Raw genomic sequence first — 25,022 nt, forward strand, 5'->3', positions numbered from 1 at the left:
TGTAACTGTATGCTTAAACCTAGATGATACTGTTTCGTAACAGGGGGAACCTGGAGAGAGAGGGCCACCTGGTGTTGCTGGATCATCTATTCAGGGGCCTACTGGACCAAAGGTGATTATCTGATATGTGCTTGCTGATTATCTGATATGTGCTTGCTGGAAACCAGAGATGGAAAAAATTCATAACACACATTTCTGTCAAAGTTAAAAGAATAAAAATCAAAGGAGTTAAAATTTCTTTTGGTTGAAACAAAGGTGGCTGAATTTTAGAGGTAAGGAAGGTTGGAAAGTATCAAAAACTAACAGTGTTTAGAGGCTGTTGAACACAGTGCTCAACTTAGTGCATGTTATTACCTCCTGAAACCATTTATTTAAAAAAAAAAAAAAGAGTAACCTTATACACTGTATTTTTATTGTGTAATCACTTTGAAACCTTCTGTTTTCAAATTCACTTACCCTTTCACTTACTTTTTTTTTTTTTTTTAAAGACTAGAAGTTTCCTAACTGTTCAAGTAAGTCTTCCAGGAATGTTTCTATGTGTGGTTCCAGGGAGTTATATGATGAATTACAGTTTTTTTGGGGTGAAGACTGTTTGTACATCACTCCCAAGTGAACACTCCCAAGTAGATACTACTATAAATGAAATATCATATACCAGATAACTAGAGCTAAATCCTCCTCATTGCATTTATGGAAAAAATCTAACTGAAATGAGTGGGACTTGTCGTTCTGAGTAAAACGAGCAGATTCAGCAACAATAAAGCTAACTTTGAAAGTTTAGAAACTTGAAAATTCACCACCACCCCATTTTTATTTTAAGAAGAAAATAGTTGTTGATATTGCAATATAGCAGGTAATTTGAACATTAATTGACACTTAAGTTTTGGTGATGTTTTCAGGGTATAGAAATCCCTAATTCACATCCTATCACTCTGAAGTCATTTTATTCCCATTTTTCTTCTTCCTTAAAGATACACACATAACCACACACATGCACATGTAGGTATGGTATATACAGTGTGTTCACTAGCCTGGCAACAGTACATCACAGGGAGCTAGGACATGGTGTGGACTTGTTTGTGTATGGAGGAACGAAGAAGGGAATGGAGGAAGCCTGGGGCACACATGCAGTAATAGTCAGTCACAAAGAAGAAAGAAAGGAGAAGAGTGTGGCATTTTCCTCATATCTCTTTTATTGGTTTAAAACCATTACAATGTACCAGATTTCTTGGCAGGCATGAAGGCAGGTTTCAGAACACTGGTCTCCCTTCTTGAAATGACACTGTTTTTCTGGATACTGCAACTTTTTGGATAGGCAAAAAAGTCCACTGGTAAAATTCTTGCTGAAAAATAAGAGCTTTGAAGACTTTATTGCCTTTTTCACATTGATTTTATTCACTTCATTACAATTCATATCACTTTCATAGTAGTTTGGCCACGATACAAAATCTACTGGAGTCTGTAGGAGTTTTTCCAGATTCTTTACTAAATTTTAGATCAGGCCTTTTATGTGAATGGCTGATGCAACAGAACAAGTTGCATGGGTAATTATGAAATGCAGGTTGATTTTTAGAAAATACATAATTATTTGTCTCTTTAGCTCCAAAATAATTTCGTTGTTTAAGCAAGAATCTCTACATTTTTTTAAGTATCACTCAATAATGTAACAGGTTACAGAGAAGTTCATTTTCTCTCTCTGTTCCAGAAAGTACGATACTAGTAATGGTGTTCTTGGAACATCCTGGTATCTGCAGTAGTGAAGCCAGACATTATAAATTTCTAATGTAGGGAATCAGCATGTTGTTCAAACCTGGGAGTTGTCAGGGTCTGAGGTCTTTCTAGTGCATCTCTAAATATTTGGTGCAGTACTGGGCAATTGCTAGATGTCAAACTCCTAGACAACTGTGTTTGTGTCCACTGGAAATTTATTTAATTAAAACTACACCCACGCTTGGGGACCACAGTTTTATTTCCCTTGACGACCATTAAGCTATTAATAATATAAAGACAGTAACATTAGATAGCTGTTTTTTTTCTCATATTCCTCTCTCATGGTTACAGCTGCTTTTGATAGAATGTTTGATTTTAATTCCCTAGGGAATGTTCCCTGAGATACAGACTTTCCATCTCATCAAGTTCCACTGAAAACTGAAAGTTTCTTTGTAGGATCCTTAATGTAAAGTAAAATATCCATTGTCTTAGATTAAACACCAGAAGGAGCCAAATTTTGCTCTGTGAAGGGATAAATAGAGGAAAAATGAAACTTAAGCCTGATTGTTTTCCAGGAAAGGTGCTGGCAGAGCTAAGATCACCAGCAGTTGTAACAGATAATATTTGAGAAAAAACTGAAGTTTCTTCCCGAGTCTTTATAAAAGCTGGTATATGGAGTTTGCAACTTTGAAGTGCCGAGCCATTGCATTTGTAGGCTCTGTCTGTGCCGGCACTTGTCGCTGAATCATCTTTGCTGTCCTCTAGGTGCTCTGGCAGAAACAAGGTTATGCCAGCCTTGCATCAATTTGTGCTCAGTTGTGCTCACAAAAGCAGGCAGAAGCCATGGGTGAATCTGGCCCCTGAAACGGAATTGTAACGCTCAACCTTCAGTTGAAAACTAAAGCTGTCAAGTTATTCCTCAAGACAGGAAAAACTCTTTTGACACTCTTGAGGAGAAGCAAAAGTATAAGAGAGGCTAGAAGGTAGCCTCTCTTAAGGTAGCAAAAACTTCTACAAATGTTGATGACATAGTCTCTAGTTCAGAAATTGTCATGTGAGAAAGAGTTGAATATTGTTTCTTTTCTGTAAAACTTTAGTTAAAACTGAAAATAACCAAAATGCTTTTGGGTTGATTTCTTTTTGGATAGGGGGAGCCGGGACCCAAGGGGCCACCAGGAGATGATGGACTTCCTGGAAATTCAATAATGGGACCAACGGTAGGAATTCTTTGAGCGAAAAGATGGAACGTAAAGAAACACAAGACATAAGTAAAGCTCTTACTAGGCTACAGAAACCACTTGCACAAATTCTTCAGAAAAGTAACCAACCAGTTCTTCAACTTTTCCATTATTCCAGGTTGAGCGAATTTTTAAAATATACTTCTGATCTTTTCAAATAAGAAAAACAAAATGAATTAAATAACTAGTCCAGTGTACTTCTGAAACTTTCCTTAGGTCCTCTTCATTAGGAAGGTAGCTCTTCAGTTTCATCTCTACTTTTCATTATCTCATACGGTCTTTGACACATATGCTCTTAGTGAGTATAAACTGAAAGGTATTAGTAATTTTGATTGTTGTGTTTCAGTCTTGCCAGTCCTGGACATTCAAAAACATAGGTAAGACCCAACATAATGACTTTAAAAGATATGTCTTTTAGAAGTACTTATTTACATTTAGGTTACAGAATAGGCTTTACTTGGTTATATCTTTTACATTTTTAACTTCAACACTGAGAATGGAGTACAATAGTCTGTAGGAGGATTTTTGTGCTCACTATGCAAGCATTTAGTAGTTAACTGGCAAGATCAACACACACAAGTGAAAGACCAGAGATAAAACTGAGGATTTGGTGGTAACATGGGGATTGCAGTCTTTGAAAAAGTGACCAGACTGTTCAAAGGGGAAGGAGAACTGTTTTGAGGAAGCTTATCAATTTTTTAAACAGAACTGGCTCATGTACAGGAGGTAGAGAAGCAGCAGAAGAAAGGTACTCATAGGATCATTTTCGAAAGGGTCATGAGTAGAGGCAGAATAGTAGGACATTCTCCTCTGTAGTGCACTGAGTTGACATAAGGCTGCTTGAAGAATAACATGAGACCAAGGGCCATCCCATTTCCAAGGAAACCAATGGGAGGAAAACAATCTATATTCTAGAAGTATTCTCTATCTAATAATAAATAAATAAATTCTATTTTATATCTGTTTCTATATTAATTTACAAATTAAAGGATGAAAGGTTTTGGTATGATACTGCAAAGTTCCCCTCCCATAGTTCTTACTTACTGATTAATGAGGCAAAATGAGAGAACAATAGTTTGGTCTCATAGTCTATGGGACACTTGCCTTAATAAGTGACAATTATGATATAGTGAACAGTTTCCACTGTCTTATAAGTAGCATTCATTAAGATGCATTAACTGTAACTATTAAAACTACTTGATTAACATAAATACTGCTACAAAGAAAAATTAAGAATGGATTTACCACAATTAAATGTAACATACTGATTTCTGCTCATACTGTCCACTGCAGGTGCTTATGCATTTATATAGTGGTGTAGTGACATTTTCTATTTTGTTTACTATACTTTTATAGCAATTCCTAATTTACTTTTTTGATTACCACTGAAGAGTGCCATTATCACAGAACTGTTCTAACCCTCTCCTATTCCTAAGTAATAATAGTAGTTCAGGATCTCTGTTAGGTACATAAAGTTATGACTGCTTTTTCTCCATGCATACTGCATTTGTTATCAGCAGTGAATTTTGTCTGCCAGTTACTCATTACTGTAGGGTTTTCCTCAACCTCTTGAAATTGCTTTTCATTTTAATTAATTTGAATAACATGGCCTCATTAGAAAATGTTGCCACTCAGCATTTACCTTCCCATATTATTTATGAACAATCTGAACAGTCCAATCTCTAGAACAGATCCCATGTCCTCCACTGTAAAAACTGTATATATTTCCTTTTAATTCACAGCTTTTACTTCCTCCCCTCGAATACATTTTATGATATCATATTGTACTTCTATGAGTCATAATCTGGACTGAAACTTTCCATAAGCCTTCTGCCACWTGTGACTAGGGAATAATTCAGAAAAGCTTCTTTGTGTATTTGGGGACAGATGACATTCTTTTGATCACCTTCCCAGGTTGGGATCATGGAACTCATTAATAAATCTCTTTCTTCTACATCTACCTTGTTTGCACATAAAATGTTTCAAATTTATACAAATTTGAGCATTAAAATTCCACTGTTTCACTTTGAGAATATGCAGAGACTGATCAGTTTGTGCATACCTAACATAATATAGCTCAAGACAAAGCTACTCAATGCAAAAACTTTTGTGTGATAATGTCTTAGGAATACCAATTATGTTTTACTCCTGAATTAACAGACATCTATCAGTACCCTTTTTTGATGGTGCTGGATAGCACATTGATCCGCATGCATTCAATACCTTTTATTTTAGAGTTTTCAGCAACTCTATAATGGCTTACATTGTCTATAATCTGGAATGTTGCTTCATTTCCTATAAAAAGAAGCAATAAACATGACCTATAGATGTCCATACCTAATAATTTAGGTTTTGATTATGCCAGTTATTTTAAGTTTTTTTCTCAACAGTGAAAGTGTTCTTTTTGTTGGATGTGCAAAATCCCACCTGCAAATATTTTGAAACTTTTTCCTCTTATTTACACATGGGGATGTCTAGAGAAAGTGAAAACCATGGACATGAGATTTATGTTTATACTCTATCATCTATTATTTTATTTTTTTAAGAGTGGAGAAGAAATTGTCCCTACATTACTGTTTCAGGAAATCAGTTTAGAAAAGCTTCCTTGGAAAGGATGGCAATATAGATGAATTAATTCAGCATACCATTAGTGACAACAACAGCACTTACCTTGTTGACTTGCAGTAAGTCACTGTGGTTGTGTTATCTAGACCCCACAAAACTGTGGGAGGCAGTAATCATAGCAGAATTCCCAGACCATCTCTTCTATGCTTTGGATGCAGCTATAAACAAATTGAAACTAAATAAGCTGGACTAGAGAACTTTGATTTATTACAGATTTGGAACATAATCTTGAGTGGATTTATAACTGCATTACTAATGACAAAACCAGCCAATTCTTGTAGAAGAGAATGTGTTAACATGTATTTGGTATTTACAGTGGTCTGCTAAGACTAAATGAAAACATCTGTTTGGCAGTTCTTTACTGCACTGGAATTTGAGGTAAAAATAGAGATGAATTCATGATTTCCTTTACAGTTTAAAAAAACTGCTACTAAACATTAAAAAAAAAATTCTCATTTTATCCAAAATTTTAGAACTATTTAGTATGAAGAAAAGGTTATATTGGCCTTCCATTACGAAGTTGTTTATGGACTAAAAGTATACTTGCTGGTTAAATTTTCACAGAACTGGATCAGAATTGCATGATTTGGGAATTCTTTAGGAAACATGAAGAAACATCTTCCAAGGCTGATATAGTTTGAATCTGGTGATCAGGTTGTGTTTAAAGTCTTTCAGTGAAAAATGCTTTGGACTGGAGAATAGGAGAGATTCATACTGTTACCAGTGAACTACCATGTACAGTTTTCTTTAAGCATGAAGCATGCCTGCATCCCTATTCCAAATTCCTTCTTAAAATGGTTTCAGAGTTTCATCTTAACCAGAATATTGACTTTCCATTGTTTCTCTTCATTCATATACCTCCTGAGCTAACCTGCACTGTATAACCTGAGGAGAGTCAAAGCAGCTCTTTTATTTTTTCTTGACAGGGCTAAATTGGTTAGGAAGATCTGACTGCATGCTAGAGGGGTTCAAAGACATTTGGATGTCTTTGGACACTGATTTTATTGGATATCTAACTACAGGATTTGTTGGTTTGTTTTCCATGCATGGACACTGGACTCAGACAGATCAGTCCCTGAGGCTGGAGCTGTTATCAGGACTCCATTCACAGTTTCTTGAAGCATTATGCTATTGATGAAACTTCCAGGCACAATGCACTTGTGAAATAGCAGTCCACCATTGTCCAGTCAGCTGTAATTTCTTTTTTCTAGGTACTTATTTTTGCTGGAATGGACAGGAGAAAGGAATGCTATTTGCATGCATTCTTCAAGAGGTGTTATCTGTATGTACATTAACAACTGACCCTCCAACATTCTCTTCTAGAGTCCATTTACACTTCCTGGCACTCTGGGACTGAGGAAGGGCATATACTGCTCCCTGTATGTCCATACACATATCATGCTTAGGAGTGGGGTGGGTGTGCAGCCTACAAGTATCAATAAGGATTTCTCATTGGCAGTACTGTCACATAGGACACTTACCTTCTTCTTTTTGCAAGTAACAGTGTATTGCAAACTGCTAATTTGCTCATTAAATGCCAGGAAAATTGGGAATGAAGAGAGGGAAGAGGAGAAGATTGATATTTGGTTTCCTTTTTGTAGAGAAAGGAAATATTGAATTTTTTCAAATGTGCAGAATTCTTAGTAGGAGTCAGTGGAAGAGTCAACATAAGCAGTGATGGTCTCCTGATACAGAGCATTTTAGCCTAAAATAAGAGAAATTATATGTATATAACATAATATGTTATATTTCTTTTCTTTCTTTCCCATGTAGAATGCTATTTTGCTTTACTGTATGAAAGAACCAGTGTGATTTCTCTGAAACGCAAAATGTGCAATATAATTCAAGATAACTTAAGGCTGGCATATCATGTCAGTATTGTTAAATTCACTGTTGAAAAATAACAACTGTTATCCCCCAAAATCATGAAGTAACTTTAAAAAAAACTTTAAATTAGAATAACTTTAAATAACTTTAAACTAAAATAACTTAAAAAATTAATAACTATTAATTGGTTGAAGTTGTCAATGTTCTGAAAATTTCTTTCTGCCACTACAAATCTAGAAATTAGTCATCACTTAATGAGACCTCCTATTCTTCTGAAATCTTAATTTCAGCAACTGAAACTGCATTAAAAAAGCTTAAAAATTACTGGGCTTTGCAAACAAATTGCAAGAGCTGGCAACTGCTATTCTATATTTCCAAAAGGATCTTAAAAGTTTCCTCAGATGTTTGTAAATAAACATTTTATCGTGGTAATAACTGATGACCTAGTTACTGGCACAATGCCCAATTGATTATTTTCTAATTAGGGTAACCAGGGGCTACCTGGACTACCTGGACCACGTGGAGCAAAAGGAGATGGCCACAAAGGTGAAGCTGTAAGTATAATTTTAATTCTATACTTTTCCTTGCTGGTGGTTAGATCCTGTGCTTTGAGTCCCACAAAAAATGAATTGCTGTGTGATAACTCAATATTTAGTTTTTTAATGGTCATTGCTACTTTGAGATAACTAAGTGCATTTAAGCTTCTCTTTCCTCCTTTAGCTAATTTAAGTACCTCTCATATATTGAATCTCCCTTCCTCCACCTTCTTTTTTGACATTTTGTCTTCAAGATCTCTGATAAGATCTGCTTAACCAAATCTTGGAGCCTTCACTTCCTTGGTTTCTCAGCTGCTTTTTGTCCTGGGGGTCAGATCCTCTTTTTTGAAGACTTGTCCCTCCTTGTTTTTCTAATGGTTAGCTCCTGAGAAAGTTAATGCCTGAACATTCCAGCTGGCAAATTCCATTACAAGGGCATATCAGCACTCACCCTAAATCTCAGTCATCCACTCAAACATGTTTGACAGCTTAGGTATTAGCAACAATTCCTATTCTGATCCTGAACCACAGCTAGGACAACCATGTATCCTAGAATGTATCACCTAATCAGCCATCTGCCTCTTCTGATGTATTGCGGTATAATAACCCAACTGAGAGGGAACTGAAATGGTGAGACCTCCTTTTTTCAGCCACCTGCTCCAGGGGCATCATGGTGAGGGTAATCCAGGCAACATTAGACTAAATCTTATCTGCAGCCTCTGAATTCAGTTATCTCCTGTAGGATGATTGCAGAGGTGCATTTTGACCAGCTGGTGGAGATGACCGCTCAGGCTCAGTACAGACATCTGGTTCTTTCTCGAGATTTTTTATTGCCTGCTGTGTCCTCCACAGTGTCTGTGGGAGACAGGGAAAACACCTGACTGGAGGGTGGGAACAGCAGGTGCTGCCCAGGTAACAGAGCCAGTGATAACTGACTAGCTTGCTCCTGACAATGAGGAGGACCAAGTTGTGAGGGAAGCCTGGAAGGACTGTATCAGGCAGAACATATGTGGTCATTGCTATAACTGAGCAGTGGTTACTGCTCATGTAGATGAGTTTGTATCAATACATTCATTCTTTCTTTAAAAAGCTGTTTCTTGTTCTCTTTATTTTCTCAGGGCTCCTAGTGATATTCTCCAATCCTATATTTTGACGCATGCTTGCTTGGCCTCTAATGGTTAAGGAAAAAACAATATTTCCCTTACAACAGCGTAGCACCTACTTCTGTCTTGTGTCTTGTAAAGAGAGTTGCTAGAACTTCCTGACACTGGCTTCTCTGGCTTTTATGGTAATGGCTGTGCAAACAGTTCCCTCCTAGGAGAGGGAGAGCACCTGGCCTTTCCTTTTAAGAACAGTGAGTAGGAACTAGGTTCTGAAAAGAATAATAAATGATCTAACAAAATGAAACTTTTAGAGAAACTAGCTGGGGCAAGGTGCTGGAGAACTCGGGTAAGGTTTCTCAGAACTACAGAGTCACTTGAACTGAAGTGCAACAACAGGATGGAGGAATGTATGAAAACAGGGATATAGGAGTCAATTCTGTTTCAGTAAGTTCAAGAATTAAATGGCCATTAAAAGACATGCTTTGAAGCTACTTCAGTTTGTAAGAAAGTAAAGACAGGGAAGATAAGGATGCCTCCAAGCAGTATGAAGAGCAGTTGAATTGGCTCTGAGGGACTCACTGGGGAGTTCAACAGAACAAACTGTTGAACACAAATAGACCAAAATATGTTAGTTCTGACCTGGCCCCAGACTCTAGATGGGTTAGATCTGGGATACCAGAGACAATGTGTGTAATGGCTGCAATGTATGAATTGTAGAGCAATGTGAGCTTTCTGACTGCTTTGTCTGAGTTAAGAACAGTTCTAATGTTATTAAGTTAAGAGCTGGACTTTTCTTCTGCACTCTGGTAGTGTTTTCAGGTTTCTGCCTATGATTGAGGATGACCACTGCTCAGTACATGTCAGTCATATCAAGAATTTTGACAAAATACAGCTGAAATGGAGGGATTCATAACTAGTTCTGTAACTCTCCTTTTGGGGAAGAACAGAGGTACTGCTCCTTTAGGCCAACTACTAACGTGCTTTTTTATTCGTCTGATGTACCAGGGACCTCCAGGACCAGCAGGGCCTCCAGGACCAGCAGGCCCAAAAGGTGTGGGAGATCCTGGACCGAAGGTAATAGTATAACGGTAGTACATGCAACTGAACAGTAGACATGGTAGACAAGCATCTCCAAAACCAAATGGTTTAGATTAGGATGCTATATATATGACAAAATACTGCAATCTCAACTCTTGCTTTCTATAACAGTCAGAAGAAAAGCCTGCAATAGGCTTTTCTGCCATGTTAGACACAAACCAGTTCTTGCTTTATCCACAGATTTGATGCAAAAATAAAGATTTGCCATAGACCAAAAGATCCAGGATGTTTCTACGTACTGGAGTTTTTATGCAAAACTCAGAATCCAATGCCAGCACAGTATTATGCACTTGAAAAATTGTCTGTCCCAGCAATTACATGGATTCATGATTCATAAGAGCAAAAGGAACTTGTGATCTGCTTTTTGATCTCTTATCTAAGCCAGGCACTATGATGTTCTTAAATTTGTTTCTATATGATACTTTTCAGAAACACAGACATAAACCTTGTTTTAAAAAATAGCAGTTGTGAGAAATTTCACTGCAACTATTCTAGTGGTTTCCTTTCAGAAAAAAAAAATCTTTTATTCCCATTTTGGATTTGTTTAAATCAAATTTCTTTATATTTAATCTTATTGTATCTTTTGTCTGCTGACTTAAAATTGTCTCCACCAATTTTTCTTCAAGTAGCTACTTCGACTGAGCAATTTGTCTTGTTACAGAGACTATTTTCCCTTCCCTCAATAATTTTCATGGCTGTTCTCTAAAATCCCTTCAATTTATTAGTTCCCTTCCTGAACACTAGAAAGGGATGAGATATTCCTGTAGGAGTTGCATCAATCTTTAGGCAAAAGTAATAAAACCTCTATATTCCCACTGACATTCTAATTTAAATTTCTGGGGATCGTAATCTTTCAGCCATGGCATCACAGTGTGAGATCATCTTATTTGATGACCTGACATGACTTCCAAATTTCTTTTCTTGGATACACTGCTTTCTGTATGTTGAATTATACATACAGACATAAAGTAAGATGCCCCTGGATATTTTGTAGTCATAACATTTACTATGTTGAAAGTCAGATCATTTACTTCTTTCCAGCTGAACAATTGAACTTTCTTAACCTTCTTTAAATGTTATCTGAGATCATTTTATGCTTTTTCCTGGCCATTGATAAAAATGGTAAATGGTACATGGTAAAAAAAAGTTCGCTTCAAAATCTCACTAAAACCAGATGTAGTTAAAGATGATTTGTTGTTTATTGCTATATTTTGAGACCTATCAGTTAGCTATATATATATATATTTTTAATGTCTGCCTCAATAATTTTGTACAGTATTCTAGGATTTTAATGAAATATTCTTCTGTAGTACCAAAAGAATTGCCTTATAAGACTGTATTATATCAAGGCTAATACCTGTATTTGGCAAACATATAAAAAAATCCAATTAATTTAGCAGTATCTATTTTCTGTAAGTCTGTATTGAATGCCGTCAATGAAATCAATTTTAGTTCTTTAGTAACTGAGTCATGTGCCAGCCCTTCCATTACTTTATGTGAAATGTATTGATAAGTGGTAATTCAGAATAGGAATAAAAAAACAGGTTTTTCAGATATCTATTGCCAATCTATTGGTTATTCTAGGGATGAATGGCTTTCAGTTTTGTTTTCTTTTTTGGGGGTTATATTTTAAGACCTTATTCTTGTTTGTTTATTTTAAATGGGAATTCTCATGTCCCAGGAACCCGAGTTGAAAGTCCTTTCTGTTTGGGAAAAAATGTGTTTGGGCAATATTTATTTTGCTTTCTACTGCAACAAACTCTCTGCTTCCTATTTCACATATATATATAATGAGGAAATCATTAAATAAAACCACTCTATGGGATATTTTAAAGCAATTTCTTATATGATTTTAGTCTTAAGTCTCTTTTCTCCAAATTTTTATAATGATTTTTATACTGTAGTAGTTAGTGTGACTTTTTAGGTCACATATTGATTAGAACTTTAGAATACTTTAGATTTTTTTTTTTATTTTATGAAGAAAATTGGGAAATGTTTCAACATTGTATTTCTAATTCCTTTATCAGTCTTCCCCCCCCCCCCAGGAGTTTTGCCTCTAAGCTAATACTAAAATTTAGATAAAAGTTTGGTCTTCTCATAGGAATCCATTTCTAAGAACTTTAAAAATATCTCACTACTTCCATTTAACCACCATTTCTTCTGACTCCTTTGGAGCCTCATCTAATTCATTTCTGTAGGAGAAAGGAGGGCCACTGGTCTTTTTATCACATTCTTTCTTAAACTACTCTGCCTCATGACATAATGACATATATATTTAATTAAATAATCTATTAGTTCTTTTAATACTTACAATTTTCACTTTCATCTCTAACTGATGTAAATCATTGCCAATTGAAGCCGCTTTGATGTATTCCTTTATAAAGAAATCACATCCCAGCGACATTTACTTGTCAGTCTCTTCTCCGCCAGTGAAGAGCATGTGAAGCATTACCATCCCTCCAGGTCTGTGGGTTGAAACATGTTTGTGATATTAGTAAAAGAGGTTTACTGGTAGTATCTTCTTTGTGGATAAACATGGACTACGATCTGTGATTCTATTAACTGAACATTATTGATTAATAATAAATTTGGCAGTAGGCATGCCAACCAGCATGCCCCCTTCAACCAGGGTTTGACTGAAGAAAAATGAAATAGTTAACTATGACTAAGAGATGAGACTTTTATAGTTTAATTGGATTTAATTATGATAGGAAATAGTATAATGGAACATCAAATAACAGAAACATATCCCCAAAAGCTCCTATCCTTAAAGAAGCCAGCAAAAGATTAGGTAAAGGTGAGCTGATAAATTGCCATCATTATTATCATGAGTTTTCTGAGAATTCCAGGTCAGATGAGGGTTGTCATGTAAATTAAAAGTCTTTATCTTCCACGTTTTCATAGAATCAACTATATTGTCATAAAAATTGTCAGGATTACACTGATTCTAAGAACCAAATTGTTGAAAAAATTATGGATGAAAAGGAATCTGTCTTTTCAGGTTAATAGGACAGGGCTTCCTGTGGTTTTGGGAGCTGAGTGTTACATAGCCTTATGAACAAGAACCCAGAATCTGCAGGCAATCTGGTTCAGGCAAATGCACATGCAAACCCAAAGTCTGTTTGGGTGATCTGCATGAATGTGTTTCTTTGCAAATAACACAATTAGGCCAAATCATGCTTATGTCAAATTTTGTATGAAAAGTCTTGTGTAGATCTACAGGCTTGATTGTGTTGCAGTGTGATGCTGAGCATTAAATCTGGCCTCTCAGAGAACTGCTTATCTAACAGTATCTGTCAGAAAATTAAAAAATCAAGAGCTGAAAACTGCTGATAAAATTAATTTGTAGTTTTATTTTAAAAAAGGATGTTTATTTTTCATGATGAAACTAGATTGTTGTATTAATCCAACCAGAGCTAAATATTTTAGGGGAAAAGGCATATTGATTCTATGAAAGGTGAACAGTGGTAGCTATTGCAGTTTGGGACTGTTGCACCAAAGCATGCAATGCACAGAGAATCACATCTGTGATTTAGTTCCATGCTTATGGACTAAACATTGTGGAGGGCATACAGTAAAAAAAATTAAAAATACAAACAGCTCTTCTCCTTCCCTGCAATTTTCTTGTCCTGTTTGCTAATACCAAGTTTTGAATCCTTACTCTCTACATAACTTCCTAGGAGTAAAGGTACCACAAGGGGAAAAGATTCATCTGAATTACAAGAATTCCCCCGTAACTTAGCTCATAGAATGGACAATCATCTGTTTTTTAAATAAAATATAAGTGCACTGGCTATCTCTCATCCCTTCCACATGAAAAATGAATATAAAAAGAACAGCAAAAATTTCTGCATATTAAAAAAGGACATTTGTTTGATAAAAGAGACTCATAAATTTACACACTAGTCAATTTGAAATTCCTTTGAGTATCATTATATAGGAATGTTCCACTCAGCTGAATCAGAGCTCTGTTCTCCTCACTTTCAGAAATGGCTCACATATGTGCACACTACAAGATAGGAATTTTATGTGTCAGAGGTCAAATTCACATGAAAACAAAATAGGAACATCTGGGATGCATTCAGTCCTGATGGCACCTTATTTTCTGTAGCATTAAAATAGGGGCACAGAAACTCAGAATATAATTAAAAAAAGGGATCTAAAAGCACTATTGCCAACTAGGAGGTGGGTGACAGACATTCATGTCCTCAGGAGCACATCACTAGAAATAAAGAAATCTTCATTCTCACTAATTGGATAACAGAGGGAGTACTAAAACCTCTAGCCTTGTCCCTAAAGCATGGGCATTTGAGCTGGATCCAGTCAAAGGGTAAATATCTTTTGCAGCTTGGGTCCTGTCTATTTGAACTAAATTGAGGAAAGTAGAGATGCAGTGTCTCTTTTCTTACCTGTTCTTACAAATACCTTTGCTAGCCACTAGCTCTCACTAAAGAGAGTACTGCTATGTCTATTGTATGTTTCAGTATCAAATATACAAGCCTTACAGTAAATGAGAAATATATGTTTGGAAGCCGAGATTTATTTTTAGGTGATCTTTAGGTCATTTAATGAGTTTTCTTGATATGATAAGGAATGATTCATTTTTTTGAGATGATAAGGAACAGGCATTGGAGTCCCATGTTTTACACTATCTTGGGTCAGCTCTTTATTTCTTGTTTCAGTGTTCATTTCAGTGATGTTTTTCTAGTTCACTGTTTTGCTGATGGTGACAAGCTTATCTGCAAGAACAATATAGGAAATGAATTATAGCTTATCAGAGAAAAGTACTAAATCCTTCTTGAAATGAATTCCTTGAAGGATAGCTTAGTGTCACACCTTAGAAACAAGAACTGCTCCAGTTTGCAACTCAGAAAGCACAAGTGAGGTCTTTTTCCTCCAAGCCAAGAAATATAGAAACTTTGAGAATTATTGCAGACTTCTACCAAAGAGCTTTTCAATGAGATGTATGGTATTAGCTAAGCATGTGAGGCTAAAATTCAATCCTTCACCTGGAACAACCCAGCATAAGAATGTGTTGCCCATGGAAAGAAAGAGGCAATTTCAAGACACCCTTGTGCTCTTTTTGTTTAGGGCTGGTCTAAGTGCAGGTATATTGGATACTGGACCATGAGGAATTGTTCACCTGTTCAGTTATTTCCCATTCAGCTTCCATCACAGCTGCTTACAGGCTGCTTCACAGTCCACAGCTGCCAGGAGTGTCCTAAAAACAATGTGTACTACAAAACCTTATCTGTATATCCACCTCAGAGGTGCTCTGGCAACTCTGGCAGGTTTCAGAGGGAGCCTGGGGCAGAGAATCCTTTGCCTGCTCTGGGCAACATCTACTCTAGAAGAGTTTTCCTACAAACAGCTTAAGGCTGTATTATGGTGTACAGGGACATAGAGGACCAGTAATTTTTTCTTTGGTAGTAGATGGTACTAAATAGTAGGATGGGTGCAATTGTTTAAGCTCTTGGTATTTGCTAGTAATATGAAAATCTCAAGCTAATGGTAAGAAAATGTTTTGAGGGATGAATTGAGAAACCAGGCACTTTTTTAAAAGAACAAGAATATCTACCTCTACCACTGCAGAGGGGCCATAGCACTGTATACCAGACTTAAGTGCTACAATCTACAGTAATTTTTAAGTGTTTAGATCTTCAGCTAGAATATGCCAGAAAAATAGAGCAGAAAGTTTAAGGCATTGCCAGTATTGTGGGTCTTTGCATTAGCAAAGGATGTGTAATATAAAAGTCCCAAGTCATCACAAGAAGAAGATCATCTCTGATACTTGAGAAGAAAACTAGCCTTCTCCTTAGTTCCCTTTTCCAAAACAAAATGAAACCAAACCAAACCAAACCAAACAAACACTCCCCCCGCCCCCCCAGCCCCTCCCGATCAAATTTGAGGGAGAAATTCCCTCCTGACTGAATCTGGCAACTAGCTTAACCCACAGACTGTGGGCTTGACACACAAATTTAAAGCTAAGAGCATCCGTGTATCATTCCTGTGCCCTGACTTAAGTTGGCCAGTCTCCAGTGCTTCGGGAGGTAGGGGAATAGAAAATAAAACAGAAGCTAAATGTTGCATCAAGAAGGAAAGAGTATTATAAAGGTTAATCTAAGCCTCAGCATTTGGATTCAGAGTTCCCACATCTCCAAATCTGTCAAATTTAAGCATAGTGTAGGCCCTAATATGCATATATAGATATATATAGATATATATACATAAAGCACAGGTGTCAGTGGTTGAGAATGAGAGCATCATAGCCATATACAGAAAATCTAGGCTGAAGTGATATTTCATTAAAGATTGAATCTTGGGCATTTTACCTAAAAGCACATTATAAACTAGATGATAATGTTAAAATTTGCACAATTCCTCATGGAAAGTAAAGGAAGTCAGTAAAACATTTTGCACTTTTGTTTCCTTCCTGTTTAATCAGTTTGATATGCTGTTTCTTTCAACCCACTGCAAATGGGCAAGTGTCATCTGTGATCTGTGTAATTCACACTTGCACCTCTCTTCCAGCTAGAATGCTCCCTCTGCAGGCACATCGTTTTTTTGAGCTTTTCTGAGTACAAAAACAAGTAGAATTAAGTGTACTTACATCTTAATGGTTCACTGGGGTTTGTCAATGAAAATTTTTGTTTTGTCAAGAAACACAGTCTCTTCTTGGCTCTGATGTTAATATGTTGAATGATTAGTACCTTAACAGCACATTTCTTTCTTTCTCTTGCATGTGACTGTATAAACATAGATTTAACAACTTTTCTTACTAAACCTGATTCAGAATTTTCTGCCTCTACAACTGGTTCCATTACTAGTCACTGTTTTTTATTTTCAAAATGATGAGAGTTTTCTAGTGATAATGTGCTGAACATGTACCTATTCCTTCATTTGTACAGTTTTGGATTGTGGAAAACAAAGCTTCCTCTCATGTCCCTGTGCCTTGCCCCCACCAGCATCCCCTGACCCCTATCTACTTGTGTTTGGCTTGTTTGCAGCCCAAGGCGCAGCACGTGGTTCAGCATCATCCATGTTTCACCCTGGCTAACTGGCTGCTGCCTTGTAACTGCCTGGTGGTTAAAGGATAAGCCTTCTCTGCTTTTTTCTTTCTGAAATCATAAATTGGATTTCTCTCCTTTATCCAGCCTCCAATTATCACCAAAACTGTGGCAAATGAATATCCTCAAGGCCTCTACCTTTCTGATGAATTTGGCTGAAATCAACTGATGAGTTCAAAATATACTGGGGGTATGGAGAGGAGGACTAACACGGACAAGCAGAAACACAGGCATGGTATCACTTAAGCCTCATTTGCTGAAGAAATCAATCTAAAAATGTTTATAAATTCTACCACCATTAAGGCTTTTTATGAAAACAAAGGAAGGGCTGTTCTTTGTCTTCTCCCATATCCATGTTATTAAAATTAATTTTTCATAAACACATTAGTTCATCAGTTTTGGAAATTAAATGTCTCTAGTTTCAGAACAAGTACACTATGGGTACAAGGGCATGGCTACTTTGTGCCTTACTAGTAAGCTCCCGCTCCATCCTGGTAAGACCCTGCAGAATGTGATAGAAGAATGTCATAGTTTCCAAAGGAGTTTTCTTTTCGTTTTCTTCTGTAGCTGATAAAGTTGCAAATTATAATGATAACTTTAGTGGTGAGTTTGATCACATGGGCCTTTTCTTCTGAATACAGTGTTCCTTACCTAGAGCTTAAGTAATGTGGATGCACACATTTGTTTTTTTTATTTACACTGCAGCTGTTGAACATTGTTTATCTATGTAATGTTTGTTTGTTTTTTAAGCTCAATAGTTTGACCGATTGCTTCATCCTGGATTTTTTCAGGAATGTATAATGTAATATGTTAGGCAGATGAAAGGTATAACACTTAAGAGGTGATCAAATTACTGACACTAGTGTGACTATTTCCAGGGAGATCACGGCATGAAAGGCTATCCAGGGCCCCCGGGGCCTAGGGGAAGCGGAATAGTTGGTCCCAAGGTTGGTACAATGCTCTTTTGAAACTTTCTACTCTTTTGTGATGCTGGCTGCTGGACGCCGCTCTCTCTAACACCACAACATCTTCTTCAACTACCTGATTTACCTTGGTTCAATTGAAGGAGGAATCAGACATAAAAACATGGACAGTGACCATATACTTCTAACAACTGGATTAGGAAGGAGTACTGGATGAAAGTTACAGTTACAGCTAATCTTTATGAGATTACAGCTGGCAATTAAGAGGACTATGGCTACTAATTTGGTTAAATGATGCATTCCTTCTGTTTATGCTGTTTCCAAGACATTTTTTTGTGGAGGAAAATACATTAAATATGAATTTTATAAATGCTGGTTTTGCTCAGTGAAATCAAATCCAATTAATTACATTAGTAAAGCCATTAGAAAAGAAACATCAAAATGAAAGTTCAATTCTATAAGCAGTCATTATGCAACATCTGGACAATTTTTTCCTCTCTATACTAAAATGATTTGTAATTGAAAAAAAAATCGCAAGAAAAGTAACTCAATTCATGCTTGGATTTCTTTGTTATAGATGTATCCATCAATTATTTACACAAAGGCAGTGCGGAGAAACATTAGACTTTTGTGTATATTTCTCCATGTTGTTAAGTTAAAAATAGATATATATTTTTGTGGCTTTTTCTACAGTTTACTTTGCAGAGATTAACAGAAGTCTCTGCTGGCATTTTGAATAAGGTGGTATCTGAATGGAGAAACACAGATATTACCAGCACATTACAAAAATGCAGTGAGCAATAGAGTATGAATATTTTCTCAGGTCATATGTTTGACTTTGCCTTGCTTTCTGAAAGCTGCAGCACTTTTGATACCTCACTAACTCACATGTACACAGTCTGTTTAAACACAGTAATTTTAGACTGAGTGTCAAAATCCGACAAAAAATATACTGCTTCCCCAAAGCCTTGCAGAATGTAAAGAATATTTTTTATGGGGGAAATAGCATTTTATTTTCAGGAGTAAGGGCCTGCTTGCAGAATCTAGTTCTTAAGGTAATCTATTTAGCACAACACATACTATGTTTCGAATGAACCTTGCTTAAAAATACTTATACTAACAGCCTTTTTCCACAAGAGATTCTGTCCAAGTTTGTGGGAAATCTTTTGCCACATATGAGAGTGATGACTTTTTAAAGATCACTAATATCTTTAAGTTAAATATCTAAAGCTAAATATTTCTGTTTAATGATGTTTAAGTTTTATATACTTCTGGCTAAATATTCAGCATATGCAAAATGTAGGTAGTTTACATACCACTGAATGAATTCCATTTACTGTATTGAAGTAGAGTGATCTTTTTATTAACAGATAGAAATCAAAATCCGATATAAAGTCTACAGAAACTTTTATGAACTTGGGTCAAATTTGGAAAACAAATATTTCATTTTGATGCCATCAAAGTAAAATGCTTCATTTTCTCCATTTGAAGTGTTCTCATTTAGTAAATTGCAAAAGTGCAATCAAAAAGTTTTCAAGAGACTTTTAATAACTTGATAATAAAATCAGACTTACAATGAACTGTTAATATGTGGTGAACAAAATAATTAATGAAGATTAAATTAATTTCTTAAAAAAGAAAAGGCATTCTTCAGGCTAAACAGAAATTTGTAATTGGGAAGGAGGGAGAAATTGGCCAATAGAATTAGCCATATGATTCCAAAGGGAGAAAAGGAACAAAAAGTAAGATAATTGAAGATAATTCAGTGGTGTCATTGATCTTAAATCAACACTTCGCTGTATCTAGTTGAAAGCTGCAGGTTTATATTTCAGCATAGCAGATTCTTAGAGGTATAACGCACACAGTGTGAAGATGTGGAGACATCCAAATGTGCTCCGGGTGAGCCATCCCTGGGCCTGGGGCAATACAACAGTATCATGCATGCTGTGCTCAAGCTAATCAGCCCTGGTGAGCTGTTGTGTGCACAAGGCTCTGCAATAGCAAGGCTACTTCCTAGATCCGAGTGAATTATTTCTATACAGCCCCATGTCAACCTGCATAGATGCATGAGCATCCTCAGAGCTAGCAGCAGAGTCTCTGCCCTGCGACCACCCTGCGCTGCATGGATGTGGCCAGGCTGACACTGGTCAAAGCACACCAGAGCTCTCCAGGGCTTTTCTCCTCTATGGGGTGTCTCTGTGACCCTCCACCCCTCTTTCCCACTTTTGTCATTCCCCAAGGGGAGAAAGGAGAGATTAGTCTTTCTCCAAAGTACACGTGTTTTACCTGGCTTTTACTGTAGCTCCACATAGCAGCAGGTGCTTCTTTGACTGTTCTCTCCCCCTCTCCCACTTCTGCTTTCCTGAATGACTGGTGCTCTCAGAGACTGTGGCACTACAGTGGCTTTGAGTATTATACACGGTGCATAGGAGCTAACATGCCTGGCAGATTTTCTTGYGTTGGGTTTTACTGCTGTGGTCCTTTGCCCCTCCGCTGTCAGTTGCCCCTGTGTGGAATGACTGCACAAAGCTGTTGTATAACAACGGCTTCTGTTTATTCTACCCAGACAAAACAGGGCAAAATATCACACTGTTTCATGGGCATAATCTATTCTTTCATTATTTTTTACTAAGTTGCTCCTTTACTTTCCTGGGAGTTTGCCATGGATAATTACAATGCTCCACAGTGTGAAACCATAAACAAAAGAAGGATTAGAACCAGTCTTTGAAAAGGCTTTACTCTAATTTTTGCTTGAAGTGACTTTGAGAATTACCAGGGATAAAGTTTACTTGCTAATTCTTCTGTATTTGCCCCACTGACTGCTACAGGGTGTTATGGGACAGAAAGGCTTGCCAGGTCCACCTGGCCCCCCAGGGGACAGCATACAAGGAAGCAAGGTAACCCAGTTTAATATGATATCTCTCCACACTTTCTTCTCAAAATTTTCTCTTACAGAGATTCATTGTCTCTTTTCCTGCCTGCATAATTCCTGTGTAAATTCTGTTTGCAACTAAGTCAGTTAACTCCTACAAATATTCATTGTAAATTTAAGTTTCTTGTTGATAAAGTATGTAATATTTACTTTAACTGTTAACTTCACAGGATTGGTGGCACCTGATTGCTCTCCTAAATCAATGAGAATTATTCTTGCTTTTACTAATATATTTAACCAGAAAAAAGGTCTAATCTCTGCCACATTGTATTGATTTACTTAGATTTAAAGCACTTTGTCCTAAGAAAACATCCTGGTTTTGCTCTGGATGCTCATATAAAAACAGAGTAACAGAGATCTACCATGTTTTGCCAAAATAAGTCAAACTACACATAACTATAGAAATATAAATTACCAGTCTCCCACATACTTTTTGTCAGGTTTCCACTCAAATAATTGCAGTCATAACCATAACTTCTCTCCTTATAAGGAGAAACACAAACATAGTAACATATTCTGAACATTCAAAGTTAGTAAAGTGCCTGACATAAATGTGTGGAAGAAAATTAGTAAAACTGGAAGATCAAGTGGAGAACAACCCAAGTTCCTCCTCTCTCTCTTAAATCAATGCTTAAAGTTGAACATAGGATTGAATATTTCCCTGAATCAGGGTGTGGGGGGGAGGGYTGTGCTCAGCCCTCCAACTCTAGATCAAACCACCAGTGACTCGGTAAGAGGAGCACTCATTTAGCTGTGTTAGGAAAGACTCCTGTCTGTACTGCAGTTGGCTGTAGACGCTAAAGCCAACAGGAAATTTTTTGACAAAATGCGTTTTTATTGGAAAACAGTAATTTGCTGAAACCAAAAATTTTCATTGTCAGCAAAATGTTTTGTGGTAGAACATTCCTCTGGTTCAGAGTGGAATTATTTCATATGAGCCTTACTAGGGAATCACTAATTCCTTCTGACTCCTTTTTTTTCAATTCTTGTTCTAATTCCAGCTTCAGAATCCTGTAGCAGTCTACCTGTTTTTATGTTCATGTTCAATCATTTCCTTTTTTATACTGCAGAGAGCCCTTCCCTTTTTCACTGTGAGGTCTTTCATAGCATAAAAATGTACTTTGCTGTATTCGGGTTTTTTTTAGTTATTTTCAACTCTCTTTAATGGATGCTGATTTATCTCAAGATTTTCATAGCTTTTTGTTCAGAAGTCTGTACGTGATTAGAATCTTCTGACTCTTTAGACCTTTGATTTTGATCATTTTGCAGCTTTATTCTATACTGTTATCAGTAGCCACATGGCTACTGGGTATTCTGATGTGAGGGAGTAGGGAACTTCTTAATTTCCTTTCTCTACTTATTTTGTTTGCAGAATCTTTGAAGGCTCTTTGCTCTATTCTAGTAGAAAGAAAAAAAAAGCAAAAAAAACTTGCCATCTGTATATGCTTAATGGGATAGGAAAACTATTTCCTGCATGACTTTATTAAACATTTCTGCTGTAAGTGTTTCCACAGTCTAATATTTGGAATATATCTTAGTTAATTCAATGGTTATGGTGAGGTTAGTTATAAAAGGACAATTGCCATTCTGAGCAGAAATGTTTCAGCAATTGAATGCATCTGATACAGGGAAAAAAAAAAAAGATACTTTTTTTTTCTATTCCTGAAGAAAGATAAGGGTTAGTGAAAGCATTCTCAGAATGTACATACACATATATATGTATAAACAGTTTTAGATGTTACTTTGTTGTTGCTATGAACAATATCCAAAGCATATTTTAGAAGTGTAGAGAACTCATAGTTTCATCATGGAAGATTTTGAGCAGAAGAACATGGTCCACTGACACACACTGTCAGATGAAGACATGTTTATAACATAAGAATACAGAATGTAAGAATTTAAGAAAATAACGTGCTTTGGACACAAAAGATCTTTGTCTTTGGGTCTGAAACCATAACTAATGATGTGGTGGATCAAACTCAGCTGGTGTTGTTTCTGGAGTAGTCCATGAATTGTGCTGGTACAGTCTTTTCCTTAAAATTTTCATCCCTTAACAAGTGCTTATTGGTTTTCTAAATTATTATGTAATTATTAACAGCCACTTCTTCCTTAATAACTTTGGCAACTGCCTTGCTTCTTTAGTACTGGTTTCCTGTATACGCTGATGCTTGCTTGAGCATCTGTCTCTCCTGTCTTTCTCTCTTCACAACCATGCCAAGCTCCTTTCTTTTTGGCCACTCTTCATCGTCTTAAAGCTATTATACTCCTGGATTTGAACTGTCAATATCACTCCATGCATTTTTTTTATATACATAGTGCTCTGTTTGCATATGGTAAGACCAATATATAGAAAATTTAATGGGTTTCCAGCAACATTATGTTGACAGAAACAGTCACAGCTCGTCTTTTTTATGTTTGGTTTCCTCTCAAAACCACTGTCTAGACATTCTCAGATCTGCACTCAATTCAGAGAAAGACAGTTTTACATAAGTCTGCATGTTGATCAGTAATCTAGCGGGATATTAGGGTCAAGGATCCAAGGGTATGCATTTTTACACACACACCATTTTGATTTTTAAGATAAGGCTAATGATCAAGTTTGAACTGAATTATGTATGTGAATTGAACTGGCAAAGCAGTAAATATTTCAAAATTAATAAAGCACTTTTAGTTTTTACTAGACATTAAATTATCACTTCTATGATAAATCCTGTCTGTGTTGATGACTGGTTGCTCAAACAGAGGAAGCAGGATTTGGTTCTATGGTTGACATTTTAAAGGATAAAACTCACATGTGTCCCTATGAGAAATGTCAGCTGTATAGGTATTTTATTTTAGAACAATAGGTCTCATTCAATTTTCATTGCCTAAACACCATCTTAACAGTGCCAATCGTGCTTTAACAAATGACAGCAATAAATCCATAGTTTTGTTCTTTCTGACATTTAATATTAGTGGAGGATCACAGGAAAACAAAGCATATCTTAATTCTGGTTCACATATGTGTGTGCTCTGCTGCTCTGTTAGGGGATTAATCAGGAAGTCCTGTGATGATTCTAGGCAGTAAGGATAGTCGGCTCCTGTGCTGGAAAGCAGACATTAAAACAGACTGGCACACTGTGTTTCACTACGTTTAAAAGTAATTTGCATTAATAACGTACACGAAGGAGCCAGAAAGCACAATCCTGTTAAAAAGTGAGTTAAAGTAAATTAGATAAAATAGTCGCTGTATGTTCCTACAACTATGCCAACTAAATTGCCTTGTACATCCCATTGCCTTAGTAATATTTCCTATTTTTAGGAAATCCTTAATTTTTCTAGTGAATCAGCAATGTAATTTACTGCAGCATGATTTCTTTTCCAGTATCCAGAGTCTACAAAGTGGCTGAATTTTTGCAGCTGTAAGAAACTGGGTGGGGGGGGGATCTGCTCACTGAGCAAGAGGGTGCTGCTTAGCAGGTCAGTGATATCTCATCCTAGTGAGAAGCAGTGCATTTGAGTTCCCCCTGAACTGGGGGCTAGTGACAGGGCAGGGCAGTAAAGGCAGCGCTCCAGAGGAGATGTGGCCCTCAGAGCACAGCGGGCACCCCTGCCTAGCACGGGGCAAGACTGCAGTGCTGCAACCTGTGCAAGGAGGAGCTCCCATCTCAGCAGCATCTCAATGTAACCTGAAATCTGTGTCCTGCCTYTTCAAAGAAGCTGCATCTCACTGTCTGACCCCTGCTGAATTCCCAGCTGACTGGGAATCGGGAGCCTTGATGATATGGAAGGCAAAGTGTCTAACTTGGCTGTGCACATTGCAGCTGTTGCTCTGCCTGCAGAAATCCATGAGCCCCTACCCTGCACAGCAGAGAGTGAACAGTGATCAGTCCACTCAAACTGGTTCACCTTTGGTAAAGCCTGGATTCTTGATAAATTTGGAAACATWGTTTTACATTTCTCTGCCCATTATGAGCAATGTAA

At 36.8% G+C, this 25,022-nt stretch overlaps 1 protein-coding gene across 1 annotated transcript in view; it reads left to right on the top strand.

The window, feature by feature from the left end:
- COL28A1 (collagen type XXVIII alpha 1 chain) overlaps positions 1-25,022 on the top strand; it is an 88,743-nt gene that overhangs the window by 52,116 nt on the left and 11,605 nt on the right. The window contains exons 22-27 of the mRNA XM_026072648.1: positions 44-112; positions 2,859-2,927; positions 7,886-7,954; positions 10,045-10,113; positions 18,083-18,151; positions 20,956-21,024. Of these exons, the coding sequence (XP_025928433.1) occupies positions 44-112; positions 2,859-2,927; positions 7,886-7,954; positions 10,045-10,113; positions 18,083-18,151; positions 20,956-21,024 (414 nt within the window). The remainder of the gene's footprint in view (positions 1-43; positions 113-2,858; positions 2,928-7,885; positions 7,955-10,044; positions 10,114-18,082; positions 18,152-20,955; positions 21,025-25,022) is intronic.

Source organism: Apteryx rowi, unplaced genomic scaffold, assembly GCF_003343035.1.
Source record: "Apteryx rowi isolate R43461 unplaced genomic scaffold, aptRow1 scaffold_346, whole genome shotgun sequence".
NCBI classification, from domain to species: Eukaryota; Metazoa; Chordata; class Aves; order Apterygiformes; family Apterygidae; genus Apteryx; species Apteryx rowi.